This window comes from Arachis ipaensis, chromosome B7 (genome assembly GCF_059453495.1).
Source record: "Arachis ipaensis isolate K30076 ecotype BB chromosome B7, ASM5945349v1, whole genome shotgun sequence".
NCBI lineage: Eukaryota > Viridiplantae > Streptophyta > Magnoliopsida > Fabales > Fabaceae > Arachis > Arachis ipaensis.
Window position 1 is genome coordinate 4,370,957 of NC_142442.1, and position 21,320 is coordinate 4,392,276.

At 29.8% G+C, this 21,320-nt stretch overlaps 2 protein-coding genes across 3 annotated transcripts; one reads left to right on the forward strand and one right to left on the reverse strand.

The window, feature by feature from the left end:
- Positions 1 to 6,445: 6,445 nt before the first annotated feature.
- SWAP70 (Pleckstrin homology (PH) domain-containing protein) lies at positions 6,446 to 10,447 on the forward strand. The gene is made up of 10 exons (XM_088493499.1): positions 6,446 to 6,617; positions 6,734 to 6,841; positions 7,186 to 7,247; positions 7,338 to 7,421; positions 7,540 to 7,571; positions 7,687 to 7,768; positions 7,945 to 8,173; positions 8,927 to 9,154; positions 9,328 to 9,620; positions 9,881 to 10,447. The coding sequence occupies exons 1-10, from the start codon at positions 6,591 to 6,593 to the stop codon at positions 10,218 to 10,220; spliced, it is 1,485 nt and encodes a 494-aa protein (XP_088349625.1). The 5' UTR covers positions 6,446 to 6,590; the 3' UTR covers positions 10,221 to 10,447.
- Positions 10,448 to 11,080: 633 nt separating this feature from the next.
- On the reverse strand, positions 11,081 to 14,875 carry LOC107609190 (uncharacterized). Of its 2 annotated transcripts, none has more exons than XM_088493501.1 (3): positions 14,577 to 14,875; positions 13,854 to 14,242; positions 11,081 to 11,781 (listed from the first exon to the last, which is right to left on the reverse strand). In XM_088493501.1, exons 1-3 carry the CDS (start codon positions 14,818 to 14,820, stop codon positions 11,302 to 11,304), a joined length of 1,113 nt encoding a protein of 370 aa, XP_088349627.1. In that variant the 5' UTR covers positions 14,821 to 14,875; the 3' UTR covers positions 11,081 to 11,301. The 2 variants fall into 2 exon arrangements, with proteins under 2 accessions (XP_088349627.1, XP_088349626.1); XM_088493500.1 differs by having other exon boundaries at positions 13,854 to 14,245.
- Positions 14,876 to 21,320: the final 6,445 nt, after the last annotated feature.

Below are 21,320 nucleotides of genomic sequence, written 5' to 3' on the forward strand. Positions count from 1 at the left end.
TAATCAATACTAATTCTTCTAATTTTTTGTTAGTTTTCTTTTAAACTAATTAATTAGATATGTAACATACATTTAATTATATTTTAATTCTTAAAATTACAAATTTAATATTAAAATTGAAAACAAATTTTAAATAATAAAATCTTCTAAGTTATTTAACATGTAAAATGTATATAATAAATAAATTTAAATTAACAAAATAAGATTAATAAAATAGGTTGTTATTATATGAACAAAATCAATTTTAAATTTGACTAATATTATTTAAAGGTTACTTATTTATAAAGTTATTAAATTTATTTATTTTCTCAAACTTATTTCGTTAGAAGAAAATTTATAAATTTATATACAAAATAAATTATTATTATTATTATTGTCAACAATATTAAACATTATGATGATATACATATATTCTTATTTAGTTATTACTGTAATGCAAGGTTCTGAGAGTTCAAACTGGCTGATCGAATCATAAATAGGTGGAAACAACGAATCAGTTAGATACTATAACAGGAAGATTTAGAAACCATAGTCGGTCGGTCAAACTAAACTGGGATCCGGTCGATTTTCTCCCAACAGTCCAAAATCTCGCTGTTTGGTTTAGAGGAAAGGAACCCTAACCAAACAACCAAAGTCCAAAATGTTCAGTATCACCCTCGTGTATTAGAAATTAAAAATTCAATTTTGATTTAAAGAAATGTTAATTATACTTTTAGTTCATTTAAAAAACCAAAATACCTTCTTTATAACTCAAATAAACTTAAACTTTAAAGAAATTTTAAAGTTTTTTTACTTTTTTCATAGATTCTATTTTAAGAGAGTAAAAGATTCTTATAGCGTTTAAAAAACAAAATCAAAATCGACACTAATAATCTGCCGCTATCTTAGAACACTCGTTAGTATATAAAGTCATAAAAACAAAAGTACTTTTGTTCAATCAATAGATACTGAGAAACAAATATTAATACTCTATGGTAATTGCAAAAACTTTACATTCTAATAAGTTAAGCTTTAAGAAACCATTTTAAAAATAAAGTAGAATTTTTTCTCATTAAAATTCACTTAAACGAAATCATAACACATTAACATATAAAAACAAAATAATTATTTTATAAAAGATCATACTATTTGTCTGATTTTCTCAATAAAATTCATACTTGCACTTTTATTTCATATTTTTAATTGAAAAGATAGCAAAAAATCAATTAAAAATAAATTTATCAACAAAGATAGTAACCATTACTACAAAACTAAAGTTTGAATGAATGAAAGCTTTACGGCCGCAGTAGTTTGTGTTGAATTAAAAAATTAACTAAATTAATTAGTGATGACAAATGTTATTTTTGGACAAAATAAATAATTAGTCTTGATTATTGATAATTGTATGTTGCTAATTTATTTATTAAAATATTGCAGGCCAAAACTTTGTCTAGCAGTCCAAATTGGAATGAAAATAAAAACATCAAGGCTAGTAGGTTGGTTAATCAAGTGAAGCCCAAAAGAAACAAAGCCAAAGAAATCAAAAGGGTTGCCTAATGGATATCCGATCCAAGCCCGAGTTGATTTCAAATCCCCCCATCTTGCTTCCAAAGCAACGTTCTTTTTTCCTGTTTCAGTCAAATCATAGAACTCAGAAAAAGTAAGAAAGAGAGCTTAGTTCCTAAGCTAGTCATGAAAGAAGAAGGAAAGAGAAGGTTAAGCAAAGAAGGGTAAGGTCTAATCAACCATTTCCTTAAACATGCAACACACTTTCTTCTCTTCATCTTCAACTCTCTGCCACTCCGTTTTGAGCTATATGGAAAAGAGGATTTCTATTCTTTACTGCTGTGTATCTACGGTCATAAGTGATTCTTGGGGACCAAGTTAGTTTTCAAGGGTTCAAATTCGATTTACCATTGGAAGACTTTTGTGGTTGCTGCTTTATGGCTTTCGGTCAAGATAGAGAAGTCAGAAACAAATTTTTCATTGTGAGGATTAATGGGAAAAAGTGAGATAGTGGGTTGGTGAAGCTCAAGGCTCAAGAAGTTGACCTAGGAAGAGCAACCAAGCAACATGCAAGGAGATAAAAGAAGATTTTCTGTTCATTCAGAAGTAAGGAGAGATAACCAGTGTATTGAGGTTTTGTTCTGTGAAGTGTTCTTTGAAGAAGTTCAAACATGTTGGTGTTAGTTTCTCTCTTTTCTGTTGTGTTCTGTTTTCTGATATTCATGAGACAAAAATAAATTGTCTCATAAAATTCCGCTGCTAAGTTCAAACAGAATCAGAATTGAAAGATTGTTTGAAATAGTCATTTCAGTAACTTAAAAAGAAGGCATAGATTCAACCCCTCATTCTCTAAGTCTACCACAACCTTCAATTTGTTCATTTCATATCTGAATATTGGGTTCACTTCTTTCTACAGTCTAATGACGTACACCACAGCAAAAACTAGTTAATTCTACTTAATTGGTTATTTTTGGATTTTATTCTGTATACACATTTAGAAAGAAAAAGTAAAAAGAAAAATATTTGACAAATAAAATTTTCAAAAATAGCTCATGCAAGAATTATTTAATATGGGTAATTACTAATGAACATGAGCAAAAATATAGTAACACATCATCATGTTTTGTGTCAAAAAACAAAAGAAGGAAGAAATTAGCGTCACTCAGATTCGAACCTTAGACCTTCACTGTGTTAATTTGACGTGATAACCAATTATACTACGAAATCATTTAATGTATTTTATATTCTATTCAATACAAATCAATATTAAAATGCATCCATGAATTGAATATATCAATGTGATGTGGCTCTGGCTTTTGGAACCCTGAAAAGTGAAAACGGAAAACCCCTAAAATATTAAAACAATAAAACATCTCATTGTGCCGTCGCTCATTGCAGTTGCGCCAACACCCCATGCCACTGCCTCACACAATTAAGGTCTCTCTCTCTCTCTCTCGTTCGGCTTCATTGTATATGTAATTTTTGAAGCCATGATTTCTAAACATATTTTATAGAGTATTCAGTGGGATTGACTGTTTGGTAATCATGCTTTTGTAATTTTCTCATTACGAACATAATTATATTGTCATCATAATAAACATGTTAACCTTCTTTAATAATTTTAATATATGAAAGAAAAACAAATTATACTTTTAAGTGAGTATATATATTTTTTAAATTAAAATTATATAATAAAAAAATCCTTTATCATTATTTTCATATTTAATGTTATAATTTTATTTTTCATAAAATAAAATTATTATATATTTGTTTATTTTTTACGTGATATATATATATATATTAAATAAATTTATATAACACAAAATATTTTATCATTGTGTTTATATTTAATATTACAATTTTTTACATAAAATAAAATTTATTTAAATTTTAATATTATATACATATTATATATTTAATATTAATTTTTCTAAGATTCTAATATATCTTTTTTTTTTTTTAATTTGGTGTATGAATTCTTAACTTATTTCTTATGTATTATTTATTTTAATTTTAAAGCCCAAAAACTTGTTTTTTGTACAGACATATTATAATTAATATTCATATGTTTTTTTTTTTTGGACTTGAGCCCAATATGTAAAACTTACAAAAAAAATTTAAATTTTTAAAAACAAAAAGTGATTAACCTGATTAACAGGTTGCCTTTATAAATCCAGGCCATTCAAATAAAATATAATAAATGAAGAGTTTAGATTTAACCAACTAACAAGGTGTGCAGCACTCCTTACTTAGCAAGGAGCGTTTAAGGATGACCCATGTTAAAGCAATCATAATAATAGAATTTCTAGAAGCAGAACAAAAAAATGACAAAAGAGATGAGGACATGAAGGGTGTGTTTGGATTTGCGTTGAAGAAGAGAGAAGTTCGTTCGTTTGAGCTTTTTAAATGCTTCATTTTTATGTTTGACAATATTTTTATCCTGTAAACGTAGAAGCGATTTTTGTCTTCAATCCTAGTTTACCAAAAGCTAAAAATTCTAGCTTTTCCGTTGATCTTTTCACATTGGATTGAATTTTATGTTCTATGTACTAATTATGTCCTTCATATTTATATGTTTATTATTTTTTTATAATATTTTTTTCTAATACTCTCTTATGTATATTATTATTTTTTATAAAATTTTTGATTTTTTATATGAGTTTTTTTTACCGTTATTGTTATTTTTTTTGTATGGAATATTTTTTTACTTTGTATTATGATTCTATTAATTCTATTAGAGTACTAAAAAATATTGAAAGTACTAAAAAAATATTAAAATTTATTTAAATATTTAAAATAAAATTATAAGATAACATAAAATAATTATTTAAATTTATATAATTTTTTGTAATTTTTCATCTAAAAGTGATTTTGAATAATATAATCTAAACAATATTTAGTTTACTATAATCTATTTTGAATAAAAATTACCAAACATAAATCATATTAATACCAACTCACTTTTGATTTAAATCAATTTTACAAAATCAATTTTATACAAACTTTTGTTTGCAAACTGTAATCCAAACATATGAAGTTGTTGTAGTTGACTTGGTTTTGTAGGGGATTGAGCGGGTTGGCAGGGTAGGTCAGGATATCGAGAAGGCATTTGCTAGCAAAAATCATTAAAATAAACATAAACAAATTATTCCAAATAAAATGTGTTTGTTATTCTTAATACATTTTTTTTTTCAAAATGAAGGGATTATTTTATAATAGCATTGAAACACCAATTCTTTTTTGCCCACGAATAATTGTAGAATAAACACCATTCACTAAGTATATTCCTAAAACTCCCATGTGCAATTTTAAAGAGTAAAAATTATGCATCATCAATTATTGACATCATTTTTCGATGAGTTATTCAAGGACATGAACATTACCAACATTTTACATTTTGAAAAAAAGAAGAGAATAACAACTTCATGGGAAGAAGCATGGAACCCCTGCAGAAAACTTTGTGATTAATGGTCAATCAAAATTGATAGAAAGAGAAAGCCAAGGAAGGTGATATGTTCCAATGGTGACAATGTTTAAAATTGAATAACAAGGGCAGCGACATTAATAAAAATAAAGAATAATTAAAAAATCACATAAAAGAGGAGTGACATATTATGACTTTTAAGACTGAACAAATAATTTTCCAGTACGAATATTTTAAAAACTTACTTTAACAAGATACACAATAGCTCAAAATTTAAATAGGGATAATTCGGTGCACAAATATTTTATATTAATGCAGAGTTTGAAAAAGAACCGTAGTTAGCACTTCGTTAAGGGAAGAGTTTTTTCTGCTTAACCACACCACCGAATTATACTCAATTCAATAAAATATTATTGAATTGGATTTCGGAACCATCAATTCCTGAGCAAAATATAGGGAAATAGGGAACATTTCTAACGGTGGACCCATTTTTTTAGGGCAAAGGTGATATACAAGGCCCATAGCCCACTTTGGACGCCAATGTGACGTTTAAAGCATCATAGCCCAACTGTAAAAAGTAAAAACAACAAGGCCCATATCTCAATGACAGACTTAAGAATAAGGTTTTAATTTCGGACTTTGTTAGGTAGATAATGACTTTTGTGAACAACATAAATAATAGATTGTAAACTTGACCCAATAAAGTAAAAACACACTACACTATTAAATTACCCACCTAAATCTAAATATTAGCATAACTATCCGCACACCTAGTAAATTGAACATCCAATATATCTATTGTTCACATTATTTAGTATTTTCATTATTTACTTATACTTTTCCATTTCATTACCAGAATCACTTGTTTTGCATGCTTATGGAATACAGATAAAATTTAAGAACATTTTGAAGTATCCACGTCCAATATTTCTGTTTTAGTTGTAAATTTCTCTGCATTTTTTCTGCAAAGGAGTCACTCCTTTCTTATCAAAAGTTTCCTGAGGCTCCGCCCTTGCCCATGGGCCATGGTATTAAAACAGGGAATAAGCCCATATAATGCATCTGCTCTACTCTGCTTCTTTGGACTCCAATGTGAAATTTTAAATCATCATAGCCCAACTGAAAAAACAACAAGGCCCACATCTCAATGACCAATGTAAAAATAAAACTGGTTTTGCATTTTTTTGCAATACAAATAATAATTTAATAATATTTTGAAATATTTATCTCCTAGTTTTTATACAAATTTAAGTATTTAACCATTACAAATAAAGTTTAATTTAATTTAATATATTATTATCTGATTAAATTCATTTCTAATGTTATTTATGAAAAATATATACTATGTCGATGTAATATACGTCATCAAATATTTATAAAAAGAAAACTTGTTTATACCTAAAATACGTTTAAAAAAAACGTAATTCCCTAATTATTAATTAATTAATTCTTAGTTTAACCATTTATCATCACATCATTTGCAACGGCAAGTCCGCACAACAATATTACCTACCGGTCGTACCCATCATTATTTTTATTTCTTACAATTTTTTAATTAAAATTTTCGGCAATTTTATTTCAAAGGAAAAAAAAAAAAGAGAAATTTTAAGGAATATCACCAAAAAGCAAAAACCCTCTTTGTGTTTTGAGCTTTTTCGAACACGAGCCTTGATCTACGCCCATGGCTACCACCAATGGTTCTTCTCCGGTAACTTCTATTCTTCTTCTCCTTCTTCCAATCCCTTTCCCTTTCTATATTCCTATTCTTCAATGTTTCAAAATTGGTTCTTGTTTGTGTTACTGAGCTGAATTGCAATGCCACAGCGAGCTGCTGAAAACACAGAGAACAGCTTAGAGAAGATCAAGCGTCAACTTGCTTCAGGTTCTGGCAGAAACTTGTTGCAGGGTCCTCTTCTCAAGCGATCTGAAACCGTAAGCTGAAATTGCTTTCTCCTTTTTCATATTTTCCGTACTTTGTTTGCTGTCTCTCAATTTTGATCACCAATTGTTTGTTAAAATTTCTGTTTTGTAATTTCATCTTATGATCCTTTTCATTGGTACCCATTTATTTAATACTAGTTATTTTTCTCAATTCTAGTTTAAAGTTCCAATTTTTCCTGGGATACATAGGTGATTCACTTTTCATGTGTCTTTTAGAGTTTCATTATGTGATTCATTGAGTTCCATGATTGATATTTTCAGAAAATATACATGCTGTGTGTTTACTTAGGATGCTTAAGTACTGCATATTGAATTGATATTTGCTGTGTTTGCAGCTGAGAAAATGGAACGAGCGTTGGGTAATCTTGGATCCAACAACTGGGAGAATGGAATACAAGTATGTGTATTATGATATATGTACTTTTCTTTGTCAGGCTTAAAAAAACTATGGATAGTAATGTTCTACAATGTTTTGCTTGGATTTTAGGTTAAGAAGAAATGAGCCAACTGTTAAGGGAACAATTATATTTGATGCCAATAGCACAATTACTGTATCTCCTGTGAATTTCCAGTAAGATTATTGTCTTTAAGATTGGCCTGTGTTTAATAATTTCTTTTTTATGAAATTCTTTTGGACTAAGTTTGTTTGTGATGCTCATTGGCAATGTATTCATTTGTTTGTGTTTCAGTGGGCTACCAAAGTATGATGGGTGCTGCTTTTGTATCCTTTTTGTCCCAATTTTTTTCATCACTTTTATTAGCACTTAAGAATCATATATGCTAACAAATGAACCAAAAATTGCCCTACTTGTTACCTCTTTAACTGTCTCCAAAAGATATTGGGACACCACAGAAAAAGGATTACTTCCTCTGTGCAGAGACTCCTGGTGCAGCTAGAGCATGGGTGTCGACTTTACAGTAAGTTTAATCATCACACCCCCCCCCCCCTCCTTTTTCCTCATCTCTTTGGGCGGCCAAGTTGAGAGAATACGATCTTATTAATACTATATTGGTGTGCAATATGTTTCTGTCTATGGTAAAGTTCTTTGTTGTTGATGCAATATCTTCTGATCTATTTCATTATCTGACATCAGGGCAACACAGTTAGTTCTAAAAGCGCATAAAGAAGCTGTGAATTCCTTAAGTGGGAGTGGTTCTACAAAATTAGGAACTGTTGCAACAGTTGTTGCTGCAGCAAATTCAACGGCCTTGGAATGTTCTAAAGAAATTGAAGCAGCAATGCAGATTTCTCTCAGAAATGCTCTAGGAATGATGACAACAAAGCCTACCGATGGTCCTATGGATGATTTAACAATCATGAAGGTACAATTTAATCCTGGTTCATTTCATCTTTCTAGGCTCCACTCCATAATTAAACTTTGTAAAGTTACATGTACAAGTGACTATATACTATGTATTTTATCTTGTTTATATCTCATAAACGTACAAAAGAATTCCATAAACCCTGCTAGCTATGCTTTTAGGTTTCTCTCCGATTTTTTCATTGTTTTCTTTTGGTTTGGAGGACACTTTTCATAGCTTTTGATTCATTAAATTTTATAAAGATTTGAATCCATTTAAATTCATATATTTGTTTCTATTAGATGCTTAATCTCTATTACCCCCTTTCTTAATTTATCCAATTTCTCCCTTCATCCTGGAATAAACTTAGCTTCACTATTGATAGGGTGATTAAGAGATGGGTGAAGGATACAGTTACATTTCACAATAAAGAAAACCTTAATAAAAGGAAGAAGTTAGAACATGTCTATGGTTGTGGCAAGATAGATACTGTAGTTGATCAGGAGAAAGTATTAGACTGGGGTGGAAAGAAGAGAGCGAAAAAAGGGTTTTTTTTTTTCCTTTTTTTTTTGGGGGGGGGGGGGGGTTTGATATGGAAGATTGATTGATTTCACGACAAACATTTGAAAGGAGTATGCATGGTGAATATAATAGAGAAGGGAAAATTTTAATTTGAAAAAGATTTTGTCCCCGTGTATTATTGTCTTTTTTTTATATATATGAGATGCTTTATTGCTTTTGATTTGGTTCTGAAGATGGTACACTACTCTGTAGGAAACACTAAGAGTCAAGGATGAAGAGCTGCAGAATCTGGCCCGTGACCTTCGTGCACGTGATTCAACTATAAGAGATATAGCTGATAAACTATCTGAAACTGCTGAAGCGGCAGAGGCAGCAGCATCTGCTGCTTATACTATGGATGAGCATCGGAGAATTGCTTGTGTGGAAATTGAGCGATTGAAAAAAGATTTAGAGAAGCAACAGGAGTTGTCTGCGCAGAAGGTATACCATTATGCTAGTCCATTTGAAAATTGTTCTTATCTTTTTACCCACTTCTTTTATTTGCAGCTTGAAATTTGAGTTACCGTTAGTAAATGCTTTGGAAAAGTAGCCCATAGCTTTTACTTGCAATGAAATTGTCTGAGTGATCAATTTGTCTTTAATTTTTATTATAGCTAAAGGAGTATGAGGAAAAGATTACGGGATTAAGCAAAGAAAGAGAGCAGTTAATCAAGCAGACAGAGGCAGCTATTCAGGAGGCAAATATGTGGCGTTCTGAGCTGGCCAAAGCTAGAGAGCATGACGTAATCTTAGAAGCAGCCGTAGTAAGGGCAGAAGAAAAGGTTAGAGTTGCAGAGGCAAATGCCGAAGCTAGGATAAAGGAGGCTGCACAGAGAGAAGCAGCGGCAACAAAAGAGAAGCAGGAGCTCCTAGCATATGTGAACATATTAAAAGAACAACTTCAAAGGTTCATTTTTCTTTTCTTATTTCTTCCGTTGCATGAAATGCTTTTAATTAGGTTTTACAAGTATGCTTTCGTTTTCTGACCTAACCTAAAACATACATGGAGTTATTACACATCAATACTCGATAGAAACAGGGAATTGAAATGAAATTTTGGATATTTTGTTTATTTGTTTTGTCGAGTTCAATTACTTGGATATGTATATCCAGCTATGAAATGTGCAGCTGTCATGAAAATGAAGTTGACAATGGCCAATGTAACAGGCAACACATTGATACAACTGAAGTTGAGAAGACAGAAGCATGCTCAGATACAAAGCACGTTGACCCGACAGATGAGAATGTGGATAAAGCATGCCTAAGTGTTTCCAGAGCGACTCCCATCCCCACAGAGAATGTAGTTCACATGGCAACCGATCAAGTAAATATTCGACCAGTTGAGGACAGCGAATGGAGCGATATTCAGGCAACAGAGGCAAGGGTAGCCGATGTAAGGGAAGTAGCACCAGAAACTGATGGAAGCAGCTTAGATATTCCTGTGGTTAGCCAACCAGGTGCGAATCATCATCATGAACAAGGATTAGGCTCTTTCCATCAGCCATGATGTTGTTCGCACATGCATACACAGAAATTTTCACCTGTAGGGAATGTAATTATATCATTTGTTGGATGAGCGTGTAAACATAATTATTGATTTTCAGTTGACTAATCTGTTATATGACCTTCCCTTAAAGTGGATACCTTTTCTGATGTAATCGGATTTGGATGTATACAAAATCTGACTTGTAAACTCTCCTAGTCCTAGATATGTACCATTTGTTCATCAACAAATAGAGCAATTTCCAAAACAGTTCATTTCAACTGTGCTTCAACAAATATTGAAGAATTGAATAATTATAAAAAGGGCCAGAAGGTGGTTTTATCCTTATGATTCCAATCTTCCCAAAATTCACACCTCTTATGACTCATATTATCAATGGTCTTGCATGGTTATGAGGTAGCTTTCTGCTACAGTAAGTTAATGAACAATTGATTAGTTGTTTTTAAGGTGGCAATAGCTGCACTGCACATCATAGGAATAATTCTAGTTTTTGCAAATTCCTAAAATGAAAGACAACTTGGTTTCTTTGTCATGTCTCTAAATAGCAGACACTAATGACTATGGCTTTCCACAAACTATGATCAACTATACAAATCAAGGAACATCATTTGGACTAATGGGTTCAGTCAAATCCCATATTTCTTGTGTTGAAATTTCATTCTGTATATTGCATTCTTTTCAAAACTAAAGATATTTTGACCACAACATTGTAAAAGGGCAGTGATTTACAACTAAGATTTGGATTTTGAAATTTAAAAAGTGGTTATTAGTAAACTAAACCAGGAGTGTATTAGGTATAAATAAAACTATATATGTTTATATTAAATTAGCAAAAGAACCAAGTGTATGTGAACAATGTCAAAACAAAACTGAAGGCCTATTTTTCATACAAACATACTCTATCAAACTTTCTCACTTCAACCCCAAGAAAAGAATTTGGGGTTAGAGTAAGATAGATATACATTATAGTAATACATGTCACTATTATTGGTAGTAGTAGTACTAGTAGTAGTGTAGTTTTAAGAAGCTAAATACCCTAATAATAATACCCTCTCAAAATATATATTAAACTCTTTAATTACAATCATAGATAAACCTTGGAATTATTAGGGTCAGTGGCAAACTCAACCACAGATCTAAGATCATCCCAATTCTCATTTGCAAACAAGTAATCCTCCACAAGATGGTGCTGGTTCCATGATGAGTATGATGATGATGACAAAGCAGTAGTAGTAATTGTTGTTGGAGCTTGTTGATGATGTATTGATGAATGGTCTAAGAAAAAGTTGTTGTTCCTTTCATCAACATGTCCAATAACAAGAGGCTTCCTTTCACATTGTTGAATGCCCATAGTCATAGTGTTAGTGAAAGTCAAGAATGGCTTGCTATTGTTGTTGTCAGATTCTAAGCTGCATGATATGGAAGTTACTGAGGAATCAGTTTGGTGGTTAATGTTATTGATGGGTTTGTTCATCAGTGGTGATGTTGATGAATCTTTCAAATTTGGTGTGTACTTTTTGTATGTTGGAATCCTTTTGAATATTCTGCATAGTGTCCACACTTCCTGTAATAACCATCCAAATAAAAAGCCTATAAAATTTTTGTAAATATAATCTATGATCTACATGAATTCTTAATCAGATAACTAGTTTTGTAAAATTTTTATTAAGAAAAAATAAATATCTATAACTTTAATGGACTATTTTATAAATTATAGGAAGAGTTTTAAGTATGTCGAAAACACCGGTGTTCCAGTTGTTTTAACCGTTGATCTGAATTATAAAAAATATATATAATATATATTAATTGAAATCAACGACCAAAACAACTGGAACACCAGTGTTCTCCGATACATTTGAAATTTTTTTTAAATTATATATGTATAGATAGAAAAATAGATAGATAGATAGATGGATTGATCATTTTGTTATTTTTCTTTCAAAAAGTTGACTTGGTCAGAGATGAAGGGACCAAAGATGTAACAATATGAAGAATGGAACATCAAGACCTGTAAAAGTATACCAAGTTCCATTAAGTGCCAATTGACCAGACTCCATTAATAATACAAGTTTGGTGGGGTAATGCAAGAAACTCAATCCATAATTTAATGCAACCTCTTAAGATGTCATCTTGACTTTGACTTTTTGCACAAGAAAAATATTTTTAAATAGTAAATAAAAATAAAAGTAGATTTAGTACTTTATTTACATCTTATCTCTAAAATATACTGATTAAGAACTAGTATAACAAAGAGAGAAATTGACTTATTAAAGAGAGACAAATAAAGCAATTAATGCGGCTTAATTATTTTTTCTCAGTCAAAATAATAAAATATATTCAGAAAAAAAAAGAATTAACTTGATTATTTTTTCTCAGTCAAAATCCAGACGACTCTTCTGATTGACCAATGACCTAATTAATGTGTCATCAACCGCAAGTTTCACTTGGAAATATTAAAATACAATTTATTAAAATAATACAATTATAAGCATATGTGAATATTAAAATACAATTTATTAAAATAATACAGAACTAATTAAGTATATGCTATGAATCACGTTAGTTCAAATAAATATAATAAAATACACTTTAATTGGTTAATTATTACAAATATAACTTAGCTGACACTATGTATATTTGTATACTTATATATGCATGTGTGAATATGTAACATATTATCTCGTTAATTTGTTGATAAATTGGTTGCTTAATTTATTCACTATCATGCATTCTCCTCAATACATGGGTCTAAATAACGTGGTTCTGACTTTTGAATAGAGACAACATTGATATTTATGGTCATGGTGATGAGTATGAACAAGATTTCTAGCAAAGAACCTCAGCATCTGTTGTAATAATCATTTATTTTGAATATATTCCCTCTAGAATTTGTCTTTATTCTTCTACTTCTAGATGGTCTAGTTTGCATTCTTATTTAAATAATATAATCCTCACCACATTTTTCAAACAAGACAAAAGAATTTAAATCCCTAAAGAGACATACACCATCTCTAATTAAAATAATATATATAGTATATGCAAATAAAAAATAATGAAGAAATATATAGTAATTAAATTCTTGGAAAAAAAAACTAAATAAACTTGTGATACTAAAAAATGTATTTCATTTGACAAAAATTAGGAAAATATTGAGAGAACTTGTCAAATGAAGGTTTAATTACTCTATTGGTTTCTATAGTTTCGTAAAATTTTTAATTAGATCCCTATACTTTTTTTCTTTTTAATTGGTCCTTGTACCAAATTTTTTTTGTCAATTAAGTCCCTCTTAGTAGTAATTGGCTTAATTTTATAAGGAGCAAACTAAAAAAAAAATTTGGTACAGGAACCTAAATAAAAGAAAAAAAGATATAGAGACTCAATTAAAAAAAAAATTTGGTATAAGGACTGAATTAAAAGAAAAAAAAGTATAAGGACCTAATTAAAAATTTTACGAAACTATAGGACTAGCAGAGTAATTAAATCTCAAATGAAATATATATATTTCAAGTATCACATAGACTTATTTAATTTTTTTTTTATCTAGAAGCTAGTTACTTAAATTGTCAAAGTATAAAGTTTGAAAGGCAAAATTAGTGATGTAGCCAAAAGAAAAAAAGGGTATAATAATTGACTTACAGCTTCATGAAGATCCTTGGTAGCATTATTAGCTTCTTGATTATTGCTTAATAATTTTGCTCCATTATTATTATTGGGTGGGAGACGAAACTCATGCATCATCCAATCAGTTTTGGTGCCTTTTCCAGCACTTCCCCGGTAATAAACCAATGATTTCTTCAGTCCAATGCATTCATGATGATCACCATGCTCCTTACTATTATTATTATTATTATTATTATTACTATTATTATTATTATAATTATAATTAGCACTGTATATAGGTTTATCAATCCCTGTGGCTTTCCAAAACCCTGATCCTGTAACCCTATTAGGCCTTATGCTGTTCCTGTACTTTCTCCCTCTTATGCAAAAGAAATACCATTCCTTCTCCCCCATTGATGAACCAACTTCTTCACATATTAACAATAAATTCGTTAATTAATTATTATATAAACAAAATTGTATAATAACATAGAAAAAAAAAAAATCAAAATTGCACCTATATAACATACATGAGGTTCATATATACTTGTACAAATAATTTTTTATGCATGTAATAAGATAAGGTAATTAACTATGTAATCTTTAATAAGTATTCAACTTTAAATTTTTCGATCATAAAAGTATTACGAAATTATCTCTCTAAAAAAAAATATATGAATAGTTATAATCAAACCCAAGAAATTTAAACCCTAAAACATGCATGTTACAATTAATTAGAAGAAGAATTGAATATCTTACTTGGAAGATCCCATGGATCATATTTGTAGATATCAACATGTTTGATAAGTTCAATCTTAAGAGGCTTCTTCTCAACCTTCCTCCGAAGATAAAACCCAACAAGCTCTTCATCTGTTGGGTGGAATCTAAACCCAGGAAGCACAACTTCTTTCTCCTCTTTCATCATCTCATGATCTTCATCTTCATGTTCATGTTCATGTTCTTCGGAGTAGTCGTTGTTCATGTACAACTTAGCCACATCCATGACTCTAAAAACACTTAAAGTCTCAAGTAAAACAACACATACATGTGAAAACTATTCTCTATGCTTTCTCTATATTTATATTAACATATTTTCATATCTTCTTATAGTGTGTAAATGTATTGAATATTTAGGTGATGAAGTCAAGTCAAACATTTCCATTTCTTGGGGGTCCCCATCATGGCCTTGATTAAAAGAGAGTTCTATAGCTTACAATAGATTTTGACCTAATGTTACATATATCGATTTTTCTTTAAGGGGGGTCTCATCAAGCCACCAAAGGTTAATTAAATTAATTAATAATAATTGAATTTGAAAAGACTACTATAGTTATTTCGAGTGGCGTTTTTTTCTTTACTATATATATATATATATATATATATATATATATATATATATATATATATATATATATATATATATATATATATATATATATATATATATATATATAAGTCTACCATACCCTCTTTAAAATAAAGGGTAAATTACTTCTCGTGACATATATAGTGATTATCATAAATTATCCATCCACCAGAGTTTCAAGATTCAAGTTATCTTCTCTTTTTTTTTTTTAAATTGACGCTATGTATTATATTTTTAAAAATCTTTACACATAGTACCAAAAATATTGCCTGACAAGACATATTTCTCTATTGCAATAGAATTGAGGGATGAAATAGCGTTTACAAAATTATTACTATTTGGACCATTATATATATGAATTTAATTTTGATGTAATATAAAATATTTTACACAGTTGTACAATCACATTCGTTCTTTTGAATAACTATTTAAGCGGTTAATGTGATAATATAGTTATTTTTGCTGATATAATATTATATAATCAAATATAAGTATAAAACTATTTTACACTTATATTACATTAAATTAAATATATATAATTTTAATATATTGTAAGTATAAAATAATTTTATATAATTTAATTATATAATATTATATCAACAAAAATAATTATTTTTTATTTAAAAAAATAGTTGTAATTGAATAATTATATAAAATTTTTTATACCGTTAGTATGTACAACAAATACACATATATGGTTTAAGTTCTAACAAATATTATTATTATTATTATTATTATTATTATTATTATTATTATTAAATAATAAGAAGGAAGAAAGAATGAATGAAAGGTGAAAATCCAATTGACTAGAATTTGTAAAACATGGCTAGCTTTTAGTGCAACAACAAATAAAACAAAGTCTAGAGAGTGGGCACAACTTTGACTATTAAAAATCTGGATGGTGTGGGACATAGAGTACATTCATAAATAACTATGTAAGGAAAAAGTCAAAGAAAATATCCAAAATAAATAAATTTTGAAGAAAATGTATATTAAAATGTATTTCATCCGTTTAACCAAAAAAGTAAAAATTGTATTCATCCAAAATATAATATCTATGTATAGCGTTGGTTTTATTATTGACTAGGTTCACCACTGTATTTTGTTGAGCAGCCTTAATTGACATTTATATCTCTTCATTGCAAGTCGAACTTTTTTAAACTTTAATGTATTAAAAGTGTAAAAACTTATTACTACTTTAATTTTTTCAATCAATATCCTCGGGACACTCTTTAACTAATTCCAAAAATAAATACTTCAATTAACAATGATAGTTTTTGAACTAATACTAAATATTTTGAGTCATATTATATGAACATATACAACAGTACATTTTGATAGTTGATATACATGTGGTCCGGGTAGAGAAAATCGAGATTTTATGTGAAATGGAAAAAATAAATTAAGAAGTAAAACGTAAAATTTTAACAAGATTTAAATTATAAAATTGTCAGATTTAGTATAAATTTAATAAAATCAATAGAATTATTTAAAATTATAATATTAAAAATTTTTAAGAATTAAATTGAGATTTTAACTATTATGCATGTAGTTAATATGAAAAAAAAAAGAAATTAAATAAGTAAGATTCGGTTTGGTAAAAATTTTATTTTTTACGAGGTAGCACAATTTTTTTTTTTAAAGAAAAATTGTTTTTGTGGTCAATTGATGATTAGAGAAACTTATATATATATATATATATATATAATCATTGATAATATAATATGGATTCAATTAGAGAACCAATTTCTTTTTTATGAAATAAGTTAAATTTTCAACTAATAAGGGAAGATAAAGATTGGGGTCTGCGCCATATGAAAAACACTATCTATATATTAAATTGGCATGCATGTCATGACATATCAAAATCAATCCACAACTAGCAAGAGTGACGACATTCTTTTCATATTTTCCTGTACCTATTAATTCTACTTTGAAATCTCTCTTCCACCAAAGTTTTAATTTGTTTAGATGATAAGCAACCTATCTTTTTCTTTTATGGTGGTCACTATTGATAATCTATTATATATATATTATTAATATAACTTCTAAGAATAGGATGTGAGGAGATCACAATCTCATCAAGAAAAAAAAATTAAAAAAATGTTAGAAATTAAGTAATTTGGTTAAAAAATTTTAATATGTTTGCGGAGGGATGAAATCCCAAAAAATAAAGATTATTTGTAATTTTCTAAAATACAAGAGACAAACCAAAATTGTCGAAAACATTTTCAAAATTAACAATTCCGTAAGGGCGAATTCTATTTTTTATTTTTTGAAAAATAGAATTTGTTAGGAAAGATTCACTTTTCTTTTAAATAGAAAACAACAAAGATGAATTTTAAAAACGTTACGTTAGAAAAATATTGTCATAAAAAAATTCATCCGTGATGAATTTTCATATAGATGCACTAGATATGAAAAAGTAATGAAATTATACCATTTTTTCGTAATACACCTAAAAATTATCATATGTAAAATATATTTCTTGTACAAACGGAACAATTTCTATACTATCTACAAGACATTCATCAAATAATGAAGAAATGTCCAATTTAATCCCTTAATTTCAATCGTGATTCAATTATATCCCTAATTTTAAAAAATTATCAAATAAATTTCTAACGTTATAAAACGTGATTTTCCGTTAGTTCTTCATTGAATTGATGTTAGTGAGATACTGATATAATAGGCTGTTAATAAACTATCATATTAACTGTCCATTGAGCAAGAATGAAACGACGTCGTTCACAAGGGTTAGGAAATTATGATGCAAAACGACGTCGTTTGACTTTTTCCTCCTCAAATTAAACAATCGAAATGGTCCCCCTCCTCATTCAAAGTTTCCCACCAAAAAACTCAAAAAAGTTCTTCTCTTCCATGTCGTTCCTTCGTCTCCCACAAGAAAGCAGGTGTTAGGTGTCACTGGTGCTTGTCCGTTGCATGCCGTTTATCTGTTCAGTGAGTTGTTTCATCAACAAAGCATCGACGATGCACATTATGATGTGACAGGTAAAGGTTTTATATTTTTTGAAAAATCATAGTATAATCACTTAATCAGTGAGTATTGATGGCTCTATTTTGGACTTTTGTATTCTTTCAGATAAGTAATGATTGTCTGAAACTCATTTTTCACCATAAGAAAAGGTTTGAGGCACTTGTTGGTGATAGGATTATCTACACAAGCAACTTGACTGATGAATGGATTCGGGTAGATGAAGATTACATGGATGTGTTTGTTGTTACTGGTTACTATAAAGAGTTGGGATATGATAAAGCTAATGCGACATGGTATTTAAACCCAAAGGAAGGATTGGAGTTTGGTTTGGGAAGATTGGCATTTGACCAAGATTTAAGGGACATGATCAGGCACTGTCATGCCAACAATAATGTCATTCACATTTACTTTGAGGATGGTCAGTCTCACCCTGAGTATATAAACGTTATGAAATTGTCTAAAGATGATGAACATGGTGGAAAAGGTAACAATGAACCAGATGATGTAGGAGTTAAAGATGCAAGTACTATTTTAAGTCAATTGTGTGACCTAAACCTGTAAAAGACACCATCGGAGCCTAATCTCACTACAACGTTGCATTTCTATTTCATGATTCAATAACACAGTATCCTGTATCAGCTGTTACATAACAAAGTTTAGGGACCTAACCTATTATTACCTATTAGTTGTTTACTTAAAAAATTCACCAAACAAGCAACTAGACCAACACTAATAGCCACTGCTAAAAACATCATAACCATCATCATCTTCTTTAGTGACCTAACATCACTCTCCAAATTTTCTAGTCTCCACTTGAACTCATTCACCACTTGTTGAAATTGAACAATACATTGTTTATCATCGTATCCATCAACCCAACGAAAAAGTTACAATGGCTTTCAAACTGCAACGAGAAGAAACAAACACTACAAGACAGGCGGCAGATGGCGGCGCCATTTTAGACGTGGTTTTTAAATCAGCCGCTATCTACCAATTTAGTAGCGATTAATGCAGCCGTTTTGGAGAAAGCTGCAATACATTTTATTTTTCTCATAGCTTCGCCCCTTCTTTTCCTAAATCTCAATCTCATCTGAGTTTACCCTAATAATTACCAGAGTTCTCTCTCTCTCTCTCTCTCTCTCTCTCTCTCTCTCTTCCATCATTGTCTTTGCTGCGGTTTTGAGATCTCTCAACGGCGTTCTCTGTATGCCTTGCTCCTCTGCTTCCTCTGCTATGCCAGGTCCGCTCGCTGTCTCCTCTAAGCTGTGTACGAGCGTCCTACCAGCGTTGCCTCCAACCTCCATAAGCTCTACCAGCGCCCATCGCAAGGTCTTCTCCTTCTTCCTTCCTTTATTTATTTTGGTATTTCGTTTATTTTTTCTTTTTTTGTCTAGGTTTTCATGTTTTTACAGGAGGAGAAGCACCCCCTTACGCATTCCAAACGATGCTTGTGTCCCAGATCTGCTTGCTACTTATGTACCACTTGGTTGAGATTATGCCTTTATTTAAATTAGATCAAATTTTTTTCTCTATTATTTGGTTCCAAATCCATCCCTTTTTTTTTATTTGGTTTCAATTTACACTTTTTTTTTGTTCTTGCCAAGAACACAGAACAAAAGACGGTGAAGCAAAATCCAATCCGCCAACGATGCATCGGTGCCGCTGCATCGCCTTGCACTTCCAGTTTGTGGGTCTTTCTTGCTCACCATCACTGCTCTGTTCCATCCTCTCCTCTTATCTGGTTTGTTCTTCACTCTTTGGGTCTCTATTTTTTTTTTTTAATTTGGATGTCAATTTCAGTCTTTTGATAATTTGTGATGATTATCACTTAATAGTTTAGTTATTGATTTTTACCTAATAATACATTTAATTTAATCCCTAATTAAAAATTAGTTGGATCGTTGGTGAAGGATAGAGAGCTCCTACGGTCACAGGATACGTGATTTATTATTTGTTGTTTATGCTTTATTTTGGTGTTTTTTATGTTTAGTTCTACCAATTGTTTGTGAAGTTGTTTGTTTAGTCTTTATAGCATTTGATATCTTCAGTGTTGATAGAAACAAAGCACAATCATGCCCCTTTTAGTTTGTTCACACCAGTCATGGCACTAATTTGATTTTGATTTATGAGTTCTGCAATTGCTGCTTTAACATTGCTACCTCCTTTTGCCAAAACTAGATAATAATAACCAATAAAAAAGGTATTAGATGTTAAAGGACTATGATGATAACACAAAGTATTGAAGTCTGGAAGGTTGCTCTTGACAAACAAAGTATTGAAGATGAGCCAAAATGTGGGAAGCTTGCTAACTTTGTACCCTTAACTAATTACAGGTACATTTGGTTGATAGTATTTTTATTCATTTTAAATTTTTGTCATGTTAATTTGTTGATTGCAAAAATATCTCATGCAATTGGCTTATGCTCATTTGTTTACAATGATTTTCTACTTAAAAAATTATGTGCTATTTCACTTCTCAAATTAATTAACCTTACACTTTATTAATCATGAAATCCCATTGAGTTATTTCATTTATGAATTTTATTTCTTGTGTTAGTCATACTTCAAAAGAATGCCCCATCCCTCTCATTTTCTCTTATGCTTTCTATCACAAGTTATGCAGAAAAAAATATAATTGAAGGAAACTATTATTTTATACAAAAATAGCAGCCTACTAATTAACCAAGAAAATCAGGGGTTCCCCATCCCTCTTTGCTTGCTCTGCTTCTCCAGCGGCACAAGAAAAGGGAGGAAGTTCAGCTTCGAAAGGAAATAAAAAACAAGAAACAATTAATCTTTGTTTTGTTCTTATAATGATATGAGTTGTCTATTGAAAGTTATTAGTCTCCATCATCAACACCTCCTATTTTTTGAGTTCTAACTCTCTATATAAGCCATAAATTTTGCCCCAAACACACACCACGTTCCTTGGCTTCTCCATTCACACAATACCATTGGGCACATCCCATATATACTCTTTTTCTTTTCCAAGTAAACATCACATTAATTAGATAACATATGAATTATCATTTGTATAATTAAGTTTTGGAGTTGTTGACTCTAAAATAAGGTGTTGCACTACTACTATGTATTTTTTCCCTTTTTCTGCATACTAATAATTGCAATGTATGTGGATCTT